The sequence below is a fragment of the Felis catus genome, chromosome D4, assembly GCF_018350175.1.
Source record: "Felis catus isolate Fca126 chromosome D4, F.catus_Fca126_mat1.0, whole genome shotgun sequence".
Taxonomy (NCBI): domain Eukaryota; kingdom Metazoa; phylum Chordata; class Mammalia; order Carnivora; family Felidae; genus Felis; species Felis catus.
Genome location: NC_058380.1, coordinates 19,188,938 through 19,214,745, shown reverse-complemented (window position 1 = coordinate 19,214,745; position 25,808 = coordinate 19,188,938). Strand labels below are relative to the sequence as shown.

The following is a 25,808-nucleotide window of genomic DNA, read 5'->3' as shown; positions in this document are numbered from 1 at the left end:
GCTCCTGACCGAATCACACATTGTAAAGCGTGATGGGGTGGGGGTGGGGTATGTAAAGCTAAGTCACCTAATCCTCCAGTCACCAGTAACTTTCATTTAAAAAATCATTTCCTTTAGCTGTTTTTCCTTTACTTGCATAGAATAGATAGTTGTAGTCCGTGTATGGATGTCGAGTTTCTGCTGAGAACAGATGAGGAAGCTCAATTCAGATCCTTAGCTTGAGTTTGTTGGTTCCTCTGGTCACGGGTCATTGCAGAGAGATATCATTGCAGAGAGATGTCATTGCAGAGAGATGTCATTGCAGAGAGAAGCGCCCCCCCCCCACCTTGCCCCTCTCTTGCCCCCATCTGCTGCTGGAGACCTCTCATTTAGAGCAGAGCTCTGAAGGATTAAAGATAAAGTCCTAAGTGTCGCAATGTCGGTACCAGATGAAGACTGCTTAAAAAGATAGGAGGGTGTGACTCGACCATTTATTTGGGGAAACGCTCAGTGTAAAACTAGCACATGGTGTTAACATGGGAAGTGCACATACCAGCACAGACCTGAATTTAGACCCGAGACCCAGCACTTGGCAGCTGAGCGACTTTGGACAAATTTCGACCTTGGACAAAAATTAAAAAAAACTATGTAATCTTTATAATTTTGAGTTTCCCTTTTAGAGATAGAAGGTTCTAACTGGGTTGTGCGGTGCCTTACATAAGATCCAGTGCACCTCCCACCCTGAGTCACTCTTCTCTGGACTCAGCCCCCAGGGGACTGTGTCTTTCAATCTCTCTTTCTGCCTTTAACCGAGCCTGTTTTGTTCCATGTTTGGTTTTTTTTGTTCTTCAAATAACCACAATATAGAACTGAAGAATATTTTAAGGTATTGGTATTCATCAAATGAGTTTATGTCTTCTTTTTGTGAATATTTTTTGATGTCTGTTTTTGAGAGACAGCCTGAGCTGGGGAGGGGTAAAGACAGAGGGGGTACATCAGATCTGAAGCACACTTTGCTGATAGCAGAGAGACCGATGTGGGGCTCGATCTCATGAACTGTGAGATTGTGACCTGAGCCAAAGTTGGACACTTAACCAACTGAGCCACCTGGGTGCCACTATTTATATCTTCTTTTTCAATTAACCTTTTCTTTAACATTTTAACATTTTCTTCTTGAAATGCTCCATGTCCCAAAGCAAAAAGCAATGACTTGTAAAAAAAAAAAAAAATGTTCCTATCTTTGGGACTAGTGGTGAGGTTGGCTTTAACCTCTTGTAAATGAATGGCCTGTAAACCTAAAAAAGATCTTTATCTTGGTAGAAGTTTGGGCTGAGTCTCCAGTGATTTTTCTGGTCTCAGGGCCAAAATCACAGTTTCTGCCTTGAGATAGTTACGTAATCTCTCCTTTCACATCAGCTTTGTGGTGTATAATATGCAGAAGGATTAGTATTTGCTTGGGGTAAGGTAGCACTGGACCAGAGGTCAACCCTGTGGGGGTGGAACAGAAGAATGCATGGCAGTGTCCTAGTGAAAAGGAGATTCAGGGACTCCAGAATTCTGTAAGAGCAGAGATCTTGTGTCATCTGGAACTTTGCATGAAATTCAGACAATAGAGAGTCTTCAACAGGTTCTCATGTTATCGTATGGGATCTGGGCAGCCAGGAGTAATCATGAAATGGTGGCTTCAGGGGCCGCTGGTGTCACTGCAATCCTCTGGAAAATTCATATCTTATTTTTATGTGATTGATCATGATATAAGACCTATGGAATAAAACTGTGGCTTCTCACATGTGTTCTCTTCATACCTTTATTTAGCCATCCTTTGACAGCCAACTATGTAGCAATCAGTGTGCCTGGCACCCAAATGAGTGACCCTCAAGCTTTACCCTTAGGGGACTAAGTAGCGAGAGGTCTCCAATTAGGGGATGTGCTCCACTGGGGTGTTCCAGGTGCTTAGATTGCTCTAAGGGGACAGGCCTGAGTGTTGAGGGGATGGAGGGGAAAACAATTCCTTCAGGGGAGGTGGTATCCTTGGTGAACCTGAAGGCTGAGGCATTTGTCGCCTGGATTCTGGGCCCAGCTCCGCACCCACCTTGCCTTGTTTCCTGACTTGCAGCCAGTTTCCTCATCTCTGACCCACCTTTCTGCCTCTGGAAGTGGAAGTGAGGTAGCAGTGAGGCTACCTGTGAGAACATGCACCTGTCTGAAGGTTCTTCGTGCTCCAGCCATATGTCTACAAGATGGTGGTCCTGCTGGGGCTCAGAGTTCAGTGTGGCTGTGAGCTTCCGATTTGTCTTCATTAGACCAGTCTAACGAAGTCCTTTTGGTCATGACCCTGACTTTCTTCCCTGACCATAGAGTCTGTCATTAGTCTGACTGAATAAAGCCCTGTGATTACACACACCTTGTAGGGTGGTTGTGTGAGAGAGAGGGGGTTGTTTGTCTAGAGTAGCTGCTACACAGTGACTTCTCGAATAGTCACCATTATTGGGAAGGAGGAGTAATCCAGAAAGGGTCACAGAATCAGGACAAGGCTCCTGCGTGGCCACTTGTTGTGCTGCTGCCTGCAGTGGCTGAAGGCACTGCTACCCACATAGTACCCTGGGCAGTTGAGAAGGGATAATCCCCTCTCTTTCCCCATGTTGTAGATACTACAGGTAGTTGAGACTAGGTATACTCTTAAGTACTATCATGTACTCAAATACTGTTGTATTATTCAGGCCTTTAAAAGGAAGGAAATCCTGGGGCCCCTGGGTGGCTCAGTCGGTTAAGGGACCGACTTCGGCTCAGGTCATTCTGTCATGGTTTGTGAGCTCGAGCTCCATGTCGGGCTCTGCACTGACAGCTCAGAGCCTGGAGCCTGCTTCAGATTCTGTCTCCCTCTCTCTCTGCTCCGCCCCTGCTTGCACTCTGTCTCTCTCCCTCTCTCTCAAAAATAAACACATTTAAAAAAATTAATAAAAGGAAGGAAATCCTGGGATGCCTGGGTGGCTCAATTGGTTAAGCATCTGACTCTTGACTTTGACTCAGGTCATGATGTCACGGTTTGTGAATTCGAGCCCCACGTCAGAGTGCTGCATTAGCAGCATGGAGTGTGCTTGGGATTCTCTCTCTCTCTCTCTCTCTCTCTCTCTCTGCCCCTCCTTCACTCTCTCTCTTTCTCTCAAAATAAATAAACTTGATATATTAAAAAAATGAAGATGGTGAACTGTATGTGTATTTTACCACAATTTTAAAAAGTAGTTTAAAAGCCTATTAAGTATGTACCAAGTGTCAGACATTATTGTGATTTCTCTCTCTATATTGAATGGGGACTCCCAAATGTAGGGTGACGATCAGGTGGGAGCCGGTGGTGTGGGCGGTGAAAGGATTCAGCCAAGGCAGAACAAAGGAGATAGCAGTTTATTGAATACATTGCAGGGGAGCGGTGGGCAGGACCACAGAGGAGAGGCCATCTGCAATGAGGCAGTGGGAGGGGGCTGTTTCTAAAGGGAGAAGATGAGGAGGTCTGGGGATGTATGAATTTTCCCTTTTATGGTAACTAAGCCTGGTTGTAAGTAGCCCATTGGTCAATTAGGGCTTGTGAATATTTTGAGGTGGGGCACCTGGTGGGTCTGTCTCCATTCAGCCTAGTGGTCATTGTGGGCCCTTTTCCCTTGTTCAACATTCCGTTGCTCAAGCCTGTCACCCAAAAGTGGCCTCTACAGTAACACCGGGCACAAGGGGAGATGATGTGAGTTAAAAGGAAGGTGGCCCCTGTCTCCCCTTATGGAACGTGCAGGCTGGTAAGGGAAAACATGTCAAATGGAGAACGGCATTAATGAGCACAAGTGTGGCTGGAGCACACGCTATGATTGGTACCTGGAGAACTTACAGTCGGGGAACTTGACCTCATTAGGGAGGCCAGGCCAAGAGCCAAGGTGAGCAGGATGAATGTGCAGAGCATGAGCAAAGGCAGCAAGAAGACCAATGTGTCAGAGAGCAGAGGGTGAGAGAATGTGTGTTGTACGAAGAGGGTGGTGAAGACCCAAGGGGCCAGACTGCACAGCCTTATGGGCCAGAGTGAGGAAGTTTGTCTTTCTTCCTGAGCAGAGTGGGATGCCACTGAGAGTGTTGAGTGAGGGTGGGGAGGTAGAAGAGTAGGTTTGGGTTTTGAAAAGGTCAGTCTGATGGAACATGTTTTCTTAGAAGGAAAAATCTTAACAAATATTCACAGTTGTATCTCAACTATCCATGTGGAAAACTTGAGCGACTCTGTTTCTCAGGGCCCTTGTGCTAGGCCCTGCCCTGATGTTTGCAGAGACATCACAGAGACCCACATCCCATAAGTCCAAACAGTTGCAGGTTATAATTAAGGTAACAAACTATTATCACTATGTTCTATCCTCTGACCGTGGCAAACATGTCTTTAAAATGTCAAAAAAGATGTGTACAACTATGGTTTTTATGTGACTAAGTGTTAGCAAAGTTCCAGAGGATGAATTTGTCTGTAATTGCATTGTCTGGTAGTCTATTGGGCCAATGAGATATGGATGAGTAGTAAAGATTTCATAATTAATCATTTACGATGCCACAATTTTTTTGCTGCCATTATGGAAAAATCAGTATATTTTAATTAAGGTTTTCATATAATTTGCGCTCTTTTGACAGAAATACTGAGTCAGACAACTTCTTTTTTTTGCAACAGCTTTGTTAAAATATAATTTGAGTACAGCACAACTCACCCATTTGAAGTTACAACTTGGCTTGAATCATTTTAGTTCTGAGATAGCTTCTCATAAATCTTCAATTTGAAGAAACTTTGCCCTGCTGGGGGCATATTGACATGAATTGTTACAAAATTCTTAAAACAATACTGAGATTTGAAAATGAATCATGGGTATAATATAACATGACTTGTTCCAAACATGGTAATGGGATCTCCTACAATAAATTATCTTTTTTTTAAGCTATAATTGACACGTAACATTATATTAGTTTCAGGTACAATAAATTATCACAGAAAATGTTAGAAAATATTTTCATTGCATCATATCCATCTTTATCACTTACACTGTAACTGTCATTGTCTTGTGAAGCATTATCTCAATCTAATGTTAATGTGGAGTCCTGGTTGAGGTGCCTGGGTGGCTGAGTTGGTTAATCGTCCTACTTCAGCTCTGGTCATGATCTCAAAATTTGTGAGTTCAAGCCTCACACCAGGCTCTCCATTCACAGCGTAGAGCCTACTTGGGATTCTCTCTCTCTCCCTCCTCTCTCTGCCCCCTCACACTTACACTTTCTCTCTCTGAAATAAATAAATTTTTTTTAAAATGTGGAGTCCTGGCATCTTATGTCCCACATGTTATGCCTGGACATCTCAGAGCAGCAGGAATGGTTTGATCCTGTAAACTGTTCCTCTGCTGCCACATGCAGGTGTTATGAGTTTGGAGGAGCCCCTGAACTACAAGTTGGAATAGGAGGAGGAGCCAGAATACAGTCACTTGGCACAACCGGGGATGGTGCTGGATTGTGCAAAGATCACTTGTGCTCACGTATCTGAAAGGCAGGAACTGACGAGTGAATAAGACTTTGATCCTGTTGCTGAGGTCCTCCCCGCGCACTGATGCAGCCTCCATCACCACTGCTGCTGTATTAGCGGTAGTGAAACCCTTAGATGTTTGGGGCTTTCAGACACAGTTGCCAGTTATCAGAAGGAACTTAGGAAAAGGGATGTAGGGGAGCAGTTTCCTGGGGCCTAAACAGTGCTGGTTATAAGAGCTGATGGTTAGAATTACTCCAAGGAACAGAGACACTCACGTACCCTTAAGTGTGCGTGTATGTGTGTGTGTGTGCGCGCGCGCGTGTGTGCGCACGCACGCTCGCATGTGTGAGAGGGAGGGAGGGAGAGAAGGAGTGGGAGCACAGGGTACAGAATAGGGACTCCTCTGCCTAGGGTCAGGATACTGACGCCATATTACTGTCAGGATACTGTCAGGCCCCTTCCAAGTTGACCCAATCAACCCTGTTCATCACGATACAGACCAACACAGCCAGGAGGTCCCCTCTGTCCTAGCGTGTTCCTTTTGAAGACTGCTGACTGCATTCTCCCCTTGTGTTGTCTTACCAGGAACTGGTGAAAGTGGCAAAAGCACCTTTATCAAGCAAATGAGAATCATCCATGGGTCTGGCTACAGCGATGAAGACAGGAAGGGGTTCACGAAGTTAGTTTACCAAAACATATTCACCGCCATGCAATCCATGATCAGAGCCATGGACACCCTGAGGATACAGTACGTGTGTGAGCAGAATAAGGTAAGCGCCACAGGGGTGTTGGCCCTATTTGTGGAGGCATGCGTTCCTTCTCTAGAGAGCATGTACATCTTTTGACAAAAAGATTTACAGAGTGCTTTGGTTTCAGAGGCCAAAGAAGATCTGGGGCCCAAACTCCAGAGGAGTGTGATGAACTTAGTTAGTTAGCTCTGTAGTCTTGTCTTCTGCAGGAGTTCTCTCATGGGGGTACTGTGGTGCTCCCCAGTGCGCTGGGATTCAGAAATGTGGGCATTAACATTGCTTTTTTCAGGTGCTGAGAAAAGGTAACCCATTAATTTCTTCATTGGCACAGTGGAGATCGTGGGCTTACAATGGCCACTTTCCCAGAATTCCCAGTCATGGGAAGTAGGGTCATAAATGACCTGCAGACCACTCAGAGCAATTGGTGGGTTTTCTTTCTTTATTTTAGGAGCTAGGTAATGGTTGAGGAGAGTGATACTTACGTCCCAACTAGCAATGGGCTCTCATAAAGTACTAGTTTCAAGCTGGCTTTACTTTTGCTATCACCACTGGTTATTTAAGATATAATTATGTTTAAAGTCATAGGAAAATAAGATAACCAGGAATGTGGAAGGACAAGGCAAATAAAATTGTATATGGTATACTGGAATGCAAATCTATTGCCAAATACTATATCTGAGTTCATTAAGAAAATAGAGAGGAAATAGTTTATTTAATATAGTTGATACTGAGGGAGACGCCAAGGTGGCTCAGGCAGTTAAGTGTCCAACTCTTGATCTCAGTTCAGGTCTTGATCTAAGGTCATGATTTCAAGGCCCAGGTTGGGCTCCATACTGGGTATGAAGCCTACTTAAATGAAATGAAATAAATAAAAAAATTAATACCAAGATACAACATGACATGATAAAGGAATATTCTAAGATGAGTCTTTTGTGGGTCTACTAAAAAGAATGTAGCTGCTACAATGCCAGCATTGCATAGGCTTTAGGATGGACCCCAACAACAACTTTATCACAAACTTGTAGCACCTACATTCATGTATATTTTATACATGATATACGAAGAGTTTCAGAGCAATCAATCTAAATTTTTATCACTCAGTGACCAAGTTACATAGGAACATAGTATGCACCCAAGTTTTGACTTGACTTTACATGATGTCTGCAACCTCACGTCTTTACCACCCTTTCCTTGCACTTTTGAAGAAATGAAGGAATGGATCTTGCTTCAACCTTCAAGAACGTTGTGCTGAAAAATGTGTGTATGTGGGGGTGGGGTGGAGAATTAGCCTTTAGTGTATCTGGTGCCAAGCAGTGTAAGAGGTTACACACTGAGCCATTGGAAGCTTCTAGAGGTGACTGTGATGATTCCATGATACACTGGTTTTGTATCTGATTGAAAGTGTAGAATTATTTTTTAATCACTTATCCAGTTGACCCTTGAACAACGCAGGTTTAAACAGCGCAAGTCCGTATACATGGAGATATTTTCAATAAATACAGTACAGTACTATAAATGTATTTTCTCCTATGATTTTCCTCACATTTCCTCTAGCTTCTTTCCTGTAAGAATACAGAGTATAACACATCTAACCTACAAAATATGTGTTCATCAACTGCTTATGTTATCAGTAAGGCTTCTGGTCAATAGCAGTCTGTTAGTAGTTAAGTTTTGGGGAAGTCAAAAGTTATATGCACGTTTTTGACTGTTTAGGGGTAGATGTCCCAACTCTGATGCCGTTCAAGGATCCACTGTACCAGGGATTTGGAAAATGAGGCCACCTGTGGAAATTTAGGATTATTTCAAAAAAGAAGTAGGTCAGGAACATCCTTGTGAAGATTTTAGTTAATCCATTTGCCTTTGTTGGAAAATGCATTTTGTTTCTCGTTCATCGTGGGGTGATGGGGGGAAGCCTGGAATTTAAGGGATGGACTTGTAAAAAGGTCTACTGGGAAGGAAAAGCTCAAGTGTAAGGTCATTCTATTTACCTTGGCGACATGTGTTTTTAAAACCCAATCAGGTTGAAAATCAGCGTCTCTGGGTTTTGGTTTTGTGTCGTTTTCCCTCAAGGTCTTCCAGAAGTACTAAGGGTTTATGTTTTAAGCAAAAACATTTTTATGGGGTTTGGCATTCGACCACTTCCTCTTTCTCTCTTGGTCTTAATTCTTCTTCATAAGGCCGTGTCCTCTTGACCACTAATCTGCATTAGGTTCCCAGGGCTGCTGTAACAAAGAACCTCAAACAGGGTGGCTTAAAACAGAAATACATTCTCTCCTGGTTCTGGAGGCTACAAGTCTGAAGTCGTCATTGATTGGTTCCACCTGGAGGCTCTGAGGAAACATTTGTTTCAGGCTTCTCTCCTAGCTTTGGGCGGTGCTGGATATCCTCGGAACCCTTTGGGCTTGTAAACATGCCATTGCAGTCCCTGCCTGTCCTCACACAGGGTTCTCCCCTGTGTGAATCTGTTCTCATGGCGTTCTCCTTTTTGTGTCCAAATTTCCCTTTTCTTCTAAGGACACCAGTCATTGGATTAGGGCCCACCCTCATCCCAAGTAGGATCAGAACTTGATTACACCTACAAAGATTTCCGAATAAAGTTGCTTTCTGAGAAGTTTGGGATTTGCATGAATTTCAAGGAGATATGATTCAACCCAGTACAGTCTGCCCTCTGCGCCCCACCCCCCATTCATGTTAGTCCCATATGCAAAATATATTCGTCCTGTTCCAATACCCTCCAAAGTGAACCCATTCCAGCATGAACTTAAAATCTTGAATCTAATCGCAACCTCAACTGAAAAGGTTTCAAATCTCATCATTTAAATCCTCTAAATGAGGTGAGGCTCTGGATGTGGTCTATGCTGGGGCCAAGTTCCTCTCCTATCTCCTTTTCATTTGCTGCATCTGGCTCCCTTCTCAATGCCTTCTTTCTATTTCAAGTACCTACATTTATGCTTCATAAACTTCCTCTTATCCCTCAAACAAATGCCTGGGATGAATCACAGGCTTTACAAAGAGGCATAAGATTGAGTAGAAACAACACTGGTGGTTCGTTCCCAAAAAATCTGGGCTCTATTCATGGCTCCCCTGTGGGTCTGGGGCAGAAGTCAGCAGTCTTTCTGTAAAGGGCCAGAAAGTAAATATTTTTGGCTTTCAGGGCTATATAGTCTCTTTCCTGCTCTGCTGTTGTGCAAAATCACCCATAGGAGAGGTGTCAACAAATGAGTAGACTCATTGGAAGCTCTATTTGCAAAATGTAAATGCTATTCTTAACCCATGGGCCATACAAAAACAGGCCACAAGTGGATTTCATCCACACTCTGTGGTTCTCCACACCCAGTCTTAGGGGAAGCCATATAACCTCCCTGGTTTTGCACTTCCCCAAATGTTAAATGTGGACAACACATGCTGTTTCTACATCATAAGCCAACATGAGCGAAAAGAAGTGCTTTACAAATGAAATGGCACTACAGAAATACGATACAGAAATATTATTGGGGCAGTGTCAAAAACCAAAAGTGGACTCATTATTTCTTCTATTTGTTTAGGTCATTTTCATCCCTTCATTGTTTTTAGGATAATTTTTTTCTGTGGGCTAATCCTGATTCCAAATGAGAAACTGTAACAAAGTACCATCCTCAGATCACAAAATGATAAAATGATGAGTGTTCATAGTATTAAATAATAACTTAAAGAAGCATGGGGTCACCTGGGTGGCTCAGTCTATTAAGCATCTGACTTCAGCTCAGGTCATGATTTCACAGTTTCATGGTTTCCAGGCCCGCATCCGGCTCTGGAATGCTTGTGGTTCAGAGCCAGCTTGGGATTCTCTGTTTGCCTCTCTCTCTACCCCTCCCCCACTCTCACTGTCGCTGTCTCTAAATAAAACTTAAAGCATGGTACACGTTTTCTCTACCAAGCATTGTGTCACTTGAAACAAAGAATTAATTAGGAGGGAGATGAATAAAACCTTAAGTAACTTTTAGTTTTACAAACATGCACTCCTTTCCTCACTTCTTATTATGGACTATTTAGTTACATTTTCTTGTTTTTTTTTCCGAGGTGGAAGCACTTTCTTAAATGTAGAAGAGAAGTAACTGATTTTAGAGGGTCTTATGTTAAATGTTAGTGATTTTATTTCTCAGCTAGGTTGTTAAAAATCTTTGCCTATTTATTTGACAGGCTCCTTAGGAAAGGAAATTTATCAGAAATTTAGTTGAGCTTTTGGTTTTTAGCCAACATGGTTTTTCAATTAAGATATGTAGCCTGGGGGTGCCTGAGTGGTTCAGTCGGTTAAGCGGCCAACTTTGGCTCACATCATGGTCTCACGGTTCGTAGGTTCAAGCCCCACGTCAGGCTCTGTGCTGACCACTCTGAGCCTGGAGCCTGCTTCGGATTCTGTGTCTCCCTCTCTCTCTGCCCCTCCCCTGCTCATGCTCTGTCTCTCTCTGTCTCTCAATAATGAATACATGTAAAAAAAAAAAAAAGATATATAGCCTGGAAGATTATTTTCTTATACCTCGCCTTTTATTTTTTTAAAGAAATGATGCACAGGTGTTTGCTCACTGTGTTGGTAAGCCTTAACTTTCATGAATGTCTCTCAGGAGTGTCATATGAGCCCAGAGTGGAATTTATGGCTTCTTGAATAAACACTGCTCAATGGCAGGGCTCCCAAATTGGAGTCGGCTTCTAATTCATGTTTACTAGTGATGATTTCACTGAAGTCCGAAGAGCTTCATATTTTTTTTTTGCTGTTTGTAGTGTGTCCAACTTGGGACATTCTCATCCTAGGCCTGTCCTGCAGTGAAGAAATGCATTGCTTTTTATCCTTCTAAAGGTTCTGCAGAATCTGCCTGGATGACACAGATTGAGCGTTTCCCAAGGGGAAAGGAGAACTCTGCCTGGCTTCTCAAAAACCCTTTTGCTCTATAGTCACTGATCCCTGGAGAAAAGAGTAAGGTCTTCAGGATCTTCGGCAGCTGACTCCCGCTTCTACCCTGCCTTCCTGCTTATGGGAGTTCATCACAACACTGGGGTCGCCTCATATTTGCATGTCATTATGCACAGATAATTGCAAGGGCTCATCACAAAACAAAAACAACATCTTAAAAAGGAGAGTTAATAATTAAGCAACAAGAGGTCTGTTTTGCCTGCCATCCACTCTGAGAACCTAATTAAGGTCTGAAATTCCCTTCAAAAAGCATCTTACTGTTCCATCGGTTACTTTTGCTGAATTCCAAGGTTCAGCTGAGAAGATGGGCTTGGCCCATCCTGTCAACCACAGCTGAATGGCAGAACTGGGAGCAGGGGAGGGGTGTTGAATTTCCTGACAAGACCTCTGCTAGTTTGGTTTGAAGGTCTGCGGGTCCTGCATTTGGGTAGCAGGATGACTTTGTCACTGGTTCCTTGCAGTGTCTTGAGTTTGGGCATCCACATCCCCCTCTCCTGACTTTTAGGTTTCTCAGGATGTTGGAAACAGTCTTTCTCAGTCTTGGCTGTACATTGGAATCCCCTTGGGGGGAGGGGGTTGCTGCTGGGGTACCACCCCCAGAGTCAGAACTGAGTGTTCTTGGAATGTGGCAACTTAAAGAAAATTTTTTTAATGTTTATTTATTCTTGAGGGAGAGAGAGAGAGAGAGAGAGAGAGAGAGAGAGAGAGAGAGAGAATGTGAGTGGGGGAGGGGCAGAGAGAAAGGGAGACACAGAATCTGAAGGAGTCTCCAACTCTGAGCTGTCAGCGCAAAGCCCTACGCAGGGCTTGAACTCATGAGCTGTGAGATCATGACCTGTGCGGAGGTCGAACACCCAACCAACTGAGCCACCCAGGCACCCCTAGATGGACTTTTAGAAGCTTCCCCAGTGCTTCTGATTAGGCAGCCGCAATTGAGAACCGCTCCTATAAGTACCTTAACATTATTTGAGGTGTTCATTCTGGGTTCTGGTTTCCTGTCAACCTTTCCAGAATGGGGAGGGAGAATTCTGGTAATCTATTCCATGGAATGACCCAATTAATCTCTACCCAAAGGTAAATCGAATGGCCAGCCCTGAGGATGTTTGTTTTGTTCAGCTGAGCTGGGCTGCCTTGATGAGTTTTGTGATGGTGGCATCTCCGGGTGACATATTTTATTTCAGGGCAGGCTCTGTGTTTGTTGGCTTTGAATTTTGCAGGGGCCTAGCACTACCTCATACTGGGATCTTCCAGGGGTGAGAAGGAGCTGTATCTTAATCTCCGGAGGTTCTGTCACCAGTACTTTCTATCCTCTGTTTCCTGTTATGACAAAGAAATGATCATTTCTTTTTTGATCAATAAAGAATCAGGGATGATGGTTAGGTTGGTACTATGCCCAAGGTATAGATGCCATTTGTAGTAAAAAATACCTTGCAATGTTGTAAGTGGAGATATTACACTAGGAAATTAAGTGGTTAAATCTTTTTACTCATCATTAATAAGATACTTGTATTTATTGACATGGTAATTCACCAGGTATACAACTGAAATATCAAATATCCTGCTTCAGGAGCACCTGGGTGGCTCAGTTGGTTGAGCATCCAACTCTTGCTTTCAGCTCAGGTCATGATCTGACAGTTCATGGGATCGAGCCCCACATCAGGCTCTGCTCTGACAGCATGGAGCCTGCTTGGGATTCTTTCTCTTAGCTCTCTCTCTGTCCCTCCCCCACTCACATGCATGCTCCTGCATGCACTCTCTCTCTCTCTGAATAAATAAAAAAAAAAATCCAACTTCACATTAAAGCAGTAAAGTGTAGTATTTATGGGTCAGGGTCACAGGACAATTACATTTTGTATATAACTCTTCCAGCTTAACTTTATTCTCAGAAGGCAAAGGGATGAAGTTCCAGAAGGATCTATTAAAGACTCATGTGAGGAAGTCAGGCACAGTCAAATGAAAATGGTAAATTTATGTCACTTTTTTTATAGAAGAGTTTCTCAGAGCTTGAAGTATTTTAAGACCCTCTTAATTTCTAATTTTTAAAACATCTGTTTAAATATATTTTTCAGTCCCACTTCCTCATCCAGTTTGAAAAGTCAGCTTCTGCATGAGCTTCTGGGAACAGGGAGGCCTATGTTCAGATTTTGGCTACAGCCCAGGGTTGCTGGTTCTCTGGCAAATGTGAATTCAGCCTCTTTCTTTCTTTGTCCATTGGATATTAAAAATCGTGTGGTACATTTTTCTTCTTACTAAGAACTTGGAGTTCTAGCTAGTGTCACAACTACAAAAAGAAACTCTCCACCAAAATCCTGGGCTGGAGTTTTTCCATTTATGCCAATAGTTCCCTGATTAATCAATGTTGACTTTAGTGTGAAAATTGCTATCATCAGAACTTGAAATGTTAAGAGTTTGGAAAAGAAGAAAGAATAAGATGGAGTAAGAACTGGGTTTCTCCATCACCATCAAGGGGACCACCCTCCCCTCACCCCCTCCACCACAACACCACCCCCCCCCCCCCCCCGCCCACCCCACAACTACCCATTCAGCCTAGATTGGAAGATGAGAAATGTTTGGAGCCAATGAGGAGTGATGAGATTGATTTGACCATTGAAATAATCATTCCTTCCCCCACCTCAAGGCAAGATGTGAATCTACCACATCCCATGAAATGCTTCTTAAAATCTCGTGGAAAGGGTAAATGTCAACAAAGTTACAATCCCCAAAATGAATGTGATCATCAGTCGATTGGAACGTCATCCATCCGACATATGTGAAACATTTTCCTGGAGTCTTTTGAGTTGCATCCAACTTTGTTGTCATTCTAAAATATAAAGGGGAACGTGTGAAACACCCTCATGATCAAACTCTTTAATAAAATCTAGAATGATCTTCAGTGATGCTACATCCACATTTTCTGATGGTAGAGGTGACTGGTGTGATGGTGGTGCCCTCAGACCTGCCTTCTCTGAATGCCCAGTTACCCTACTGATGAATGAATGCCATAAACATGTGCCAAGGCATATATTCCCACCGCCCAAGGTTTTTTATTGGAGTCCTGCCAAGGGAGGCATGTTCATCTGGTATTTTTGAATTTAGACGTAGATTTTCTTATTAACTGGTCATTAAACTCTGCATATTATCTGAGGCAAAACATTCTAGAAAGCTGCTTCTCTTTATTAAAAGTTTTTGTTGAGGGGAGGGGGCCTCAAACAGTATACAGTAATGAATCCAACAGAAACAGATTGTTAAAAGGTTTTGTGTGTGTGTGCGCGCGCACGTGTGCCTGCAGGTGCATAGCTGTGTTTAGCAATAAACATACCATTAAAGTAAAAACCACCAGGGGCGCCTGGGTGGCTCAGTCAGTTGAGCGCCCGACTTCAGCTCAGGTCCTGATCTCACAGTTTGTGAGTTCGAGCCCCACGTCAGGCTCTGAGCTGATGGCTCAGAGCCTGGAGCCTGCTTCCGATTCTGTGTCTCCCTCTCTCTCTCTCTCTGCCCCTCCCCCATTCATGCTTTGTCTCTCTCTGTCTCAAAAATAAATAAACATTAAAAAAGATTTTTTTAAAGTAAAAACCATGTTCCTTGGAAGCCAGTAGAGTTGCCTTTCTTTTCTTCATTGACACTTCTTTTTGGAAGCTTAGAAGTTTTGAGGCAGCTTTGAGACATTGCATATCATGTACTTGCTCTTGATTTTTGACACCTAAAACTCTGTTGGGTTTAATTAAAAATGATCTAGAGTAATGTAAGATAGCTTCATGCCATTACTATTACTTTGTGTTTTGCCTAAATCAAATCCTAAAATATTTGGGCACTTTGATTAGCAGTAAATATGTGGTGCATTTAACTTGGCCATGTACAGGGTCTGGTTAGGAAATTGTTTGCTTTTTTGTGTGAGTGTATAATTAAGGTTAGAGGACTTAAAAAAAAAAACTAGAGAAACCAACTTCGAGTTTTTTAAATCACTCAAATAATTGAGGTGGCTTTAGTTACAAAAAGGTTGAAGATGATAAGAGTGATGCTGATTATATATTAAGTGCCTCTGAGTTTCCTCCCTTCCTTTTATACTGGCTGAATGATGGTATGTGTGGGAGAACATTGTGGTTGGGCAGTGGCTCCCCCTTTGCCCCAGGGACCAGAACTTCTGCCCTGTCCCTTTGTATCTGTGCTTTGTGTTGACATGGAATGCCTTTCCTGTTGAATCTTCTCTGTTGAGCTGTGGGGAGGCTTCACTTGAGGGTTTATTATCACCGTGATCGTTATGATTTGGATTAGTTGGGGTGTAGAGTCCTAACAATGTTAATAATTACTCCAAACAAAAAAGTCTTTCTTTCCAAGGTCAGGTTAGCTCTTGGTGTACTGGAATGAGACAATAGCTGACATCAAGTTGAATTCCTGCCCTGCCTGTCATTTACATCCTTAATAGCTTTGGGCACATCACCAAAGCTGTGTTTTTCTTTTTTTCCTCAGCTGAGGGCAATGTTGGCTCCTACTGATAATACAAAATATATGGGTAACCTACCTTTAAAAGCAAAAAATCCTATTCTGCTATATCTTCAACATGTTACTTGTTTCACCAAAATTAAAAAAAAAACTCTTATTCTTATTTCTTTTACTCTTATTACTAACTTCCTGGTTAATGAGACTCTACATCAAAGTGTAATTATTTTTGAGGTATAATTAACATTCAGTGTTATATTAGTTTCAGGTATACAGTATGTTTCTGTACATTACTCAGTGCTCATCAAGGTAAACGGGAGTTGTTAAGCATCAGACTCTTGATTTGGGTTCAGATCATGATCTCACAATTTCATGAGTTCAAGTCCTGTGTCTGGCTCTGTGCTGACAGTGCTCTAGAGATGCAGATTAGTGCAGCCAGTGTGAAAAACAGTATGGAGATTCCTCAAAAAGTTAAAAATAGAATTACCATATGATCCAGTAATTCCACTACTGGGTATTTACCCAAAGAAAATGTAACACTGATTTGAAAGGATACATGCACCCCTATGTTTATTGCAGCATTATTTACAAGAGCCAAGATATGGAATCCTGCTTGGGATTCTCTCCATTTCCCTCTTTCTCTCCCCTTCCCCTGCACACACTGTCTCTGTCTCTCTCAAAATAAATAAATTTTAAAAAAGGGAAATGTATGTATTTTTAATCCCCTTTATTTCACCCATCCCTGCCCCACCCCTGCCACCTCCCCTCTGGCAACCACCAATTTATTCTCTGTGTTTGAGTCTGTTTTTCTTTGTTCATTTATTTTGTTAAATTCCACATAAGAGAAAAATCATAAGGTATTTGTCTTTTGGTGAATGACTTATTTCATTTAACATTATACCCTGTAGGTTGTCCATGTTGTTGCAAATGGCAACATTGATTCTTTTTAATGGCTGAGTAATATTCTTGGGTGTGTGTGTGTGTGTGTGTGTGTGCGCGCACGCGCACACGACATCTTACATATTCATCTATTAGTGGACACTCGGGTTGCTTCCCTATCTTGGCTCTTATAAATAACGCTGCAATAAACATAGGGGTGCATGTATCCTTTCAAATCAGTGTTTTATTTTCTTTAGGTAACTACCCAGTAGTAGAATTACTAGATCATATGGTAGTTCTATTTTTAATTTTTTGAGGAATCTCCATCCTGTTTTTCGCAGTGGCTGTGCTAATCTGCATCTTCACCAACAATACATAAATGTTCCTTTTTCTCTACATCCTCAACAACACTTGTTATTTCTTGTGTGTGTGTGTGTGTGTGTGTGTGTGTGTGTGTGTGTGTGTGTGTGTTTAATTTTAGCTATTCTGAAATCTTGGTTTTGATTTGCATTTCCCTTGATGGTTAGTGATGTTGGGCATCTTTTCCCCTGTGTGTTGACCCCTGGTGTATGTCTTGTTTAGAAATATGTCTCTTCTGGTCCTCTGGCCATTTTTAAATAGAAGTATTTGGGGTTTCCTTGGCATTGAGTTGTATTAGTTCTTTATATATTTTGGGCATTAGCCCCTTATCAGATACATCATTTAAGAATATCTTCTATTCAGTAAGCTGCCTTTTTGTTTTGTTGACGTTTTCTTTGCTGTGTAAAAGCCTTTTATTTTGATATAGTTCCAGTGGCTTAATATTTGTTTCCCTTGCCAGAGGAGACATATCTAAAAAACTGTTACAATGGCTGATGTCAAAGAGATTACTGCCTACATTTTTTTTCTAGGACTTCTATGGTTTCCGGTCTCACATATAGGTCTTTAATCCATTTTGAGCTTATTTTTGTGTAGGGTGTTAGAAAGTGGTCGAGTTTTTTTTTTTTTCACAATAGCTATTCAGTTTTCTCAGTCATTTGAAGAGACCAGACTGTCTTCTCCCCGTTGTACATTCTTCCCTTCTTTGTCATAGATTAATTGACCACATAAGCATGGGTATATTTCTGGGGTCTCTGTTCTGTTCACTTGATCTATGTGTCTTTCATGGTGTCTGTATCATACTGTTTTGATTACTGTAGCTTTGTAGTATATCTTGAAATCTAGGATTGTGACACCTCCAGCTTTGTTTTTTTTCAAGATTGCTTTGGCTATTTGGGGTCCTTTGTGGTTCCATACAAATTATAGGATTACTTGTTCTAGTTCTGTGGAAAATGTTGGTATTTTGATTGGGATAACGTTAAATCTGTGCATTGCTTTGGGTAGTTTGGACATTTTAGTAGTATTTATTCTTCCAATCCATGAGCATGAGATGTCTTTCCATTTGTGTCATCTTCAATTTCTTTCATCGATGTTTTATAGTTTTCAGAGTACAGGTCTTTTACCTCCTTGGTTAAGTTTAGTCCTAGGTATGTTATTGGTTTTGTGCAATTCTAAATGGGATTGTTTCCTTAATTTGTCTTTCTGCTACTTCTAATATTATTGGTGTATAGAAATGCAACAGATTTCTCTATATTAATTTTGTGTCCTGCAACTTTACTGAATTCATTTATCAGTTTTAGTAGTTTTTTGGTGGAGCCTATAGGATTTTGTGTATATAGTATCATGTCTTCTACAAATACTTCTTCCTTACCAATTTGGATTCATTTTATTTCTTTTCCTTGTCTGATTGCTATGGCTAGAACTTCCAATACTATGTTGAATAAAAGTGGTGAGAGTGGACATTCTTGTCTTCTTCCTAACCTTAGGGGAAAAGCTCTCAGTTTTTTACCATTGAGTATGATCTTAGCTGTAGGTTTTTTATCTTTGGCCTTTTATTATGTTGAAATATGTTCCCTCTAACCCTACTTTATTGAACGTTTTATCATGAATGGATGTTGTACTTTGTCAAATGCTTTTTTGCATCTGTTAAGATGATCATATGGTTTTTAACCTTTTCCCTGTTAATATGCCCTATCGTGTCTATAGATTTGTGAATATTGTACCGTTCTTGCATCCCTGGAATAAATCCCACTTGATCATGGTGATGATTTTTTTTAAATGTATTACTGGATTTTGTTGGCTAGTGTTTCATTGAGGATTTTTATACCTGTGTTCATCGAGACATTGATCTGTAGTTTTCCCTTTTTTGTAGTATCTTTATTTAGTATTGGTATTGGGGTAATGCAAATAATAGGATGAACTTGAAAGCTTTTCTTCCTCTTCTGTTTTTTGGAATAGTTTGAGAATAATATTAACTTTTCTTTAAATATTTGGTGGAATTTACCTATGAAGCCATCTGGTCCTGGACTTCTGTTAGGAGTTTTTTGATATCTGATTCAATTTTATTCCTAGGAATAACTCTGTTCAAATTTTTCTATTCCTGATTCAGTTTTGGAAGGTTAGTTGTTTTTAGAAATTTATTCATTTCTTCTAACTGGTCTAATTTGTTAGTATATTACATTTTATAATACTCTCTTGTAATATTTTGTATTTCTGTGGTGTTGGTTCTCATTTCTCCTTCATTTGTTTTTATTTGCATCCTCACTGAATACAGTGTCAACATAGGCTGTTTTATTTCATATAATATAGGAGTTTTTTTCAGATACAATAAAAAGTACCAGAAAGATACATATACCAGCCTTGAAATAAGGAAATCCATGTTCCAGAATGTGTGTGGTTTGCAGATAGGTTCTCACTGCCTTCCTGAGGATAATACCAAGTTTTACATTTTTAGTCCTTATTTTTGAAGGAAGAAAATGAATGAATGGCCCTCCTTCCTGCATATGCTGGCATCCACATGTCCCGCAGCTCTCACGTATTACCATGAGAACATCTGTTGGCAAGAACATGCCTCACATAAATTGTGGGTCAGATAGGCAGAAGGATGAGGCAGAATTCATGAAATACCTTTTAAGTTGCTTGATTCCCTAAAAAAAAAAAAAAAAAAAAAAAAAAAAGTTTTCTTGTAATGACAAGCTTAAAGGATTGGAGAAAGAATCTTCCCTAACAAGTGATGCTATTTCTGGTGATTTCTTCACTCCCTCACTCAGTGAGAAAAGTCCAGGCTGGACCAGGCAGCTGGCTGGTTCTGGTTGTCCAAATGTCTGAGTCTCCCCAGACAATGGGCTTTGTTTTAAGGGAAACCAAGAGCTTATCCTTTTGAATTATGCTCTCCAACTTTTCATCTATAAGGGACAGGTCATCATTACAGCAGCTGGAGTGGTTTGCTTTTATTTTTTCTATTTGGCTAGAAATGACCCTAGTCACTATTGCCCTCCCTTAATTTCGTTATGGAAAACTGCTTGCGATAGTTTTGCTTCCTTCCTTCCGGGTATTTCTGCCACTCAATGTTAATGTGAATAGCTGATAATGCCTACTCGTCCCTTCCACCCAGGGAACTCAGAGCAAGGACCCAACTCCCAGCAGGAGTAGGCACCTGATGCATATTTTTTTTTATGAAGTAAATGAATGGCACCAGCTAAAAATACTCTTCCAGTGAAAGTTGGGCCCAAGAGAAGAGAAAATGGACAACTCGTTTAGAATCCTAGGTTTTCAAAGATTTAATGGTCTCTGTTTCCCTTGAAGTACAGTCCCCTGAGTGAAGGTTTCCCAGTGGCCTTTAAGTCCTCAGTGATTCCGCCACATTCCCAGGGCATATGCCGCATGCCTTGATGAGTGCATGTCTCTGTCCCCATGGTGTGAGGCTGTTACAGGGCTGTCTCTCCCAGCTCACTCTGAGCTCCTCAGAGGCAATACTGCGTTCATGTCTGTTTCCTCCAGCTCTCAAAAATGGTGCCAAAACAAAACAAAAAACTGCTTTTCAAAATTCCACATGGATGACATCAGAAATTTCAACTACATCATAGTTGTAGTGTTTAAAAAAATCCACCCATTAAAACAGAGAAGACTTTTTAAAAAATCTTTTTTAATGTTTGGGGCTCCTGGGTGGCTCAGTCGGTTGGGTGTCCAACTTCGGCTCGTCATGATCTCACTGCTCATGGGTTCGAGCCCCACATCGGGCTCTGTGCTGACAGCTCAGAGTCTGGAGCCTGCTTCGGATTCTGTGTCTCCCCCTCTATCTGCCCCTCCCATGCTTGTGCTCTGTCTCTCTCTGTCTCTCAATAATGAATAAATGTTTTTTAAAAAGTATAATGTTTATTGATTTTTGAGAGAGAGATAGAGAGCACAAGCAGGGGAGGGGCAGAGAGAGAGAGGGAGACACAGGCTCCAGGCTCTGAGCTGTCAGCACAGAGCCCGACGGTGGGACTCGAACTCACAAACTGTGAGATCATGACCCGAATGCTGAAGTTAGATGCTTAACCAACTGAGCCGCCTGGGCCTCCCAGACCAGACTGTTACTTATTTTTTTAAACTAGCATCATGGCTGTTGATGGCAGCAACATGTCTGCTGCTCTGATGCTTGCTCATTCAGGCCCAATCACAGTGACCTCCTCTCTTTTGGCCTGGTATTGACGACAGTCCTTCAAGTCCTAGACTTGACACACACTCTTCGTGCCACTCTACCTTTCTCTCCTTGCCTGGCCGTCTTTCTTGTCTTCGTCCAGATTGGAAGCTTCATGAAGGCCCGTGACGGTGTCTGTCTGTATGTGCCTCGGTAGCTCCGGTGTCTGACTAGGATGCTGGCCGATTGCCAAAACCCTATCTACTAATTCTTATAGCAAAGGAATCTGATTTTTTAATAAGCCCGTGCAGGTGATGTTAGGGTAACATTTTGGCCTTTCCTGAACTTGACTTTGATACTTTGCCACCTTATCTGTCTTGCCTAATCGACTGTGGTTTCCTGCATATCCCATGCCAATTTTTGCCAATTTTTTCCACCTGTTGGCACATCTTGACAGCAATTCCCTCTACGCTCATAAATAGATAACTTCATTTAGGCATCTTCAGTAAGCCATCCGGTACTGTATCCAACTTTGGCAACCTCCCTCTTGCAGAATTCTCCCTTGGGTTAGGCAGTCTTTCCAGTGTACCTATAATACCTTACATTTACCATACTACATTACACTTCTTTAATTATGCATCTCTTCTGCTTCAGACTAAGGATTCTTTGAGATTGGGAATCATGTTCTGTTCATCTCTGCATCCCTTTTGGGCTCATTAATTGTGGAGTGATGTTAAAACCTTGTGTGAAGATAATACAAACTCAGTACTTGGTTAGAGGTTTGTCCAAGGACTGATACCCACAATTTCCCAGAGGATGACTGGACTCTTCTTTCCTCTGACTCATTTTTGCCTCCTTGGCTTTAGGATCGTGATACTGGGCAAAAATGAAACTGAGAGTCTATGTGGTCATGTTTTTCTTTTCCAAAGAAATAATTGGCATTTGGAAATGTTGCTTCTGAATTGCATGATAATCAAGAAGCCTTGCATAGTCATAGGACTCAATAATCCAGTGTAGGAAGCTTGGGATTGGCCAGTGCAGCTCTTGAAATGTGTTTGGTGAACTGCAGATGTACTCTGCCTGTGAAAGTTAGGCCAGTGGCAATGACTCTTTTCAAGATGACTCACCAGGCGGCTGTTTTGGAATCCAACGGGTCCAAAACACGGTGCCATAGAGGAGGATGGCTTGCTTATGAGCTAGAAGAGAGACTCCGTAAATCACATCCTTTTCACCAACCAAGTTCTAAAGTAACTGAGAAATAAGACAAAGAAGTAAGGCTTACGGTGATTACAATATCGTGTATTAGTGCCAAAGCTGCGAATAGAGAATGTGGCCCATGAAGGAATCGTGTGAGCTTTCTACTCCTGACCCCAGAATGTGGTAGATTCACCCATGAAGTCATCATTAGTTCTGGAAGACCCCAGGCTTCACCCCCAAGGCAGGTCTCTAACAGCACAGAAGAGAGGAAAGGGCAGGGGTTAGGAGTAGCACTCAACTCCCATGCCTCCACAGGGAGAGTGTTGAATGTGACACCTGTGCCATCACACTTATCACAGGCCATTTCCTCTCCTGCTCGGTGGCTCCTTCTGGGTGGGGGCTGTATATGCTTTTGGGTGCCAAAACATATATGAATCTCTGCCAGGCTTTACTGAGAATGTGTCATTCCATCCTAAACAGTTCTTCAGTGTGGGTACTATCAGTTGCTGCATTTTGGAGATATGGAAACTGAGGTTTATTGGGGTTAAATAATTGCCCCAACATTGCCCAGGTATTACATATCAGAGCTGGAAACTCTGTCACCCAGGTGACTTTACTTCCTGAGTAAAGTGGGTAACCACAATGCTTCATGCCTCTCTACAGGTAATAGAAGGCCATGTCCAGTGGGAGGTCTTGGATAATCATTTAAAGCTTTGATTATGAAAGCAATAAAGGATATGAGTGGAGGGTTCTCTGTCTCAAAATCTCTATTCCTGGCCACTTGCATTAATTTTCATTCTTCCTGGCTGGGATCCAACTAGCTCACACAACTGTCAGTATTATCTCTATCAATATTTACACGAAGGGGTCATGCAATTAAAAAACGGAACTATCAGGATTAGAGCATCCACTGAATGAAGTTTGAGGATTGAAGAGCTTACTTAAGTGGATTTGAAACAGCTGCATGGAGAATATTTAAAAATTTTCTTATTAACTTAGAGGAGAGTCATAAACAAGCGAGAGATGACTTAAAATTTATTTTGAAAATGGAGAGAATCAGAGCATGACATTGACCCTTGAACCAGTGCTGGAGAGTCAGGAAGGATCAAATAAAACCTGGAGAATATGTTCTGATAGTAGTGTAAATGGGACTCATTTTAACTTTGGGGTTCTGCCTGGATTGTATCTCAAGTACGGTATTAACTTGCCCCACCCTCAGTCTGTTCAGACTCTCAGACCTGCTCCTAAGTTGGGTTTACTTTAGGTGGAAAAAACATACGAGGAAAAAGAAGAGAGACATGGACACGATTTCTCCCCTTCCCCCAGAAAAGCAAACATGTTTTGCACCTCCAAGTTCTCTGTCTTACTGAGAATGGTCTCTGATGCCCAACACCTTTCAATGAACTGGTGGGTGGGACCCATATGAACAGTGTGTCTTCATTTTGTGTGCCACCTTAAGAACACTTTGATGTTCTTGGAGTTTAAAAGTAAAGTCTGTTTGGGGGAGCAAAGCAAGAATTGGGGTTGTGCCTCTGTGGCTGGTTAGCAGGATAACTTGGGTACGTTCCCGGCTCTTGCTGAACCCGCTTCCTTGTTTGTAAAATGAGGGAACTAGACTAGATTATCATTAAGTTCCACACTCTGGAGGAATAGAGGATGTGTCTTAGAGTCGGAGAATAGCAAAATGTAGACATTCTGGCATTTCATAAGATTATGGTCAATTTGGGAAGAAGGTTCTTTTACCCTTCTTTCCCTCTTGCCTTAAAAAATGAACTACATGGGTTTGGGCCCTGCATCGGGCTCTGTGCTGACAGCTCAGAGCCTGGGGCCTGCTTAGGATTCTGTGTGTGTCTCTCTCCCTAACCCTCCTCTGCTTGTGCTCTGTGTCTCTCTGTCTCAAAAATAAATAATAAACATTAAAGAAAAATTTTTTTAATGAACTAAATTTTTTGAGATGAGAAAATGTCATGTGCCCTGTGATTTAGGGGCCTGAGATTCAGCACTACTGGGCAGCTCTACTATGGAGACAGTTTGGCCCCTACCCTACTTTGGTTAGTTCTGAGGGCATCTCCCTTTCTCTAAGAGCTGGATTGCTTCATCATTTATCACATAATGTTAGAATCTTAGAATCTCCAGACAACATGCCTCCTTACTCTTTTCCCCTTTCTCTCTGTGGACGCTTTCCAACCTAACTCCCTACACATCTGTTAAGGGAGCTGCCTCCTAATTATATCCTAGGAGCTTGATATAGAATAGACCAAAGGGAGCATTCCATCTCTGTCTCCCTGGATGTCCCAGGGGCTTCTTAGGTCATAGATGGAGATTTGCTCCTTGGTGAGATGCCCAGAGGCCACAGACTGGGAACCAAACTTTAAATGTACACTAGGACCCATCTGAGGGAAGTGTGATTTGGCATAAGGGCCATGGAATGTTTCCACCATGTTTAGGCTGATATGTATAAATGTGATTAAAGATTTTTGGTCAACATTAAAATAAGGTGCTCACGCCTTTTGGGATGAGCACTGGGTGTTGTATGGAAACCAATTTGACAATAAACTTCATATGTTGAAAAAATAAATAAAATAAAATAAAATAAAATAAGGTGCTCACGGGATGCCTGGGTGGCTCAGTTGGTTGAGCATCTGACTCTTGATTTTGCCTCAGGCCATGATTCTAGGGACGTGGGATCACACTCAGCACAGAACCTGCTTAAGATTCTCTCTCCCTCTGCCCTTCTCCCTCACTTGCGTTCTGTCTCTAAAATAAAAAAAAATAAATAAGATGCTCATTCCATGTAAAGTTCTGTGAAGAGAAGCCCTAAAATGTCACCTCAATAAGAATATATTCAAAGGGAGATTCATCCTGAGTTCTGCTTAAGAAGTATGATCATAGAGTCATAGAATTTCACAGCTTGATGGGACCCTCAAGTACCTTCTAGGTCAACCCAGATTTTTTCAAGGTCAGAGAACCAAGGACTAAAGAGGTTAAATAATGTGCCTAAGGCAAGTTACAAGGACTAAAGAGAGTCTCAGTAGGGTTCTGTTTCTTGTCAATCTAGCCTGGGACTAAACATGAGTCTTAAAGTGAGTTTCCAAGGCAGCTGGTAATTTTCCATAAAGTATTTCTTCTTCCTCTTTTTAAAAATATTCTAGGCCTCAAAAAGTTAAACATAGAATAGTCCTCTGATCCAGCAATTCTACTTCTGGGTATGCATCCAAAAGATTTGGAGGTAGGGACCCAAACAGATACTTACATGCTCATGTTCATAACATTATTTACAATAGTCAAAAGGCAAGAATAACCCTCATGTTTATCAACAGATGAATGGTTAAATAAAACGTGGTATGTACATATGATAAAATGTCACCTAGCCTTAAAAAGGAATGACCCTTGCTGGGGCACCGGGGTGGCTCAGTCGGTAAAGCATCCAACTTCGGCTCAGGTCATGATCTCACAGTTCGTGGGTTCGAGCCCCGCATCGGGCTCTGTGCTGACAGCTCAGAGCCTGGAGCCTGCTTCGGATTGTGTGTCTCCCTCTCTCTCTCTTCCTCCCCCGCTCCTGCTCTGTCTCTCTCTCTCTCCTTCAAAAATAAAACATTAAAAAGAAATTTAAAA

The 25,808-nt window shown here is 41.9% G+C and overlaps 1 protein-coding gene across 2 annotated transcripts in view; it reads left to right on the top strand.

The window, feature by feature from the left end:
- GNA14 (G protein subunit alpha 14) overlaps window positions 1-25,808 on the top strand; it is a 205,812-nt gene that overhangs the window by 109,885 nt on the left and 70,119 nt on the right. For both annotated transcript variants that reach the window (XM_003995421.6, XM_019815788.3), the window contains exon 2: window positions 6,089-6,273. In XM_003995421.6, coding sequence (XP_003995470.1) covers window positions 6,089-6,273 — 185 coding nt within the window. The remainder of the gene's footprint in view (window positions 1-6,088; window positions 6,274-25,808) is intronic.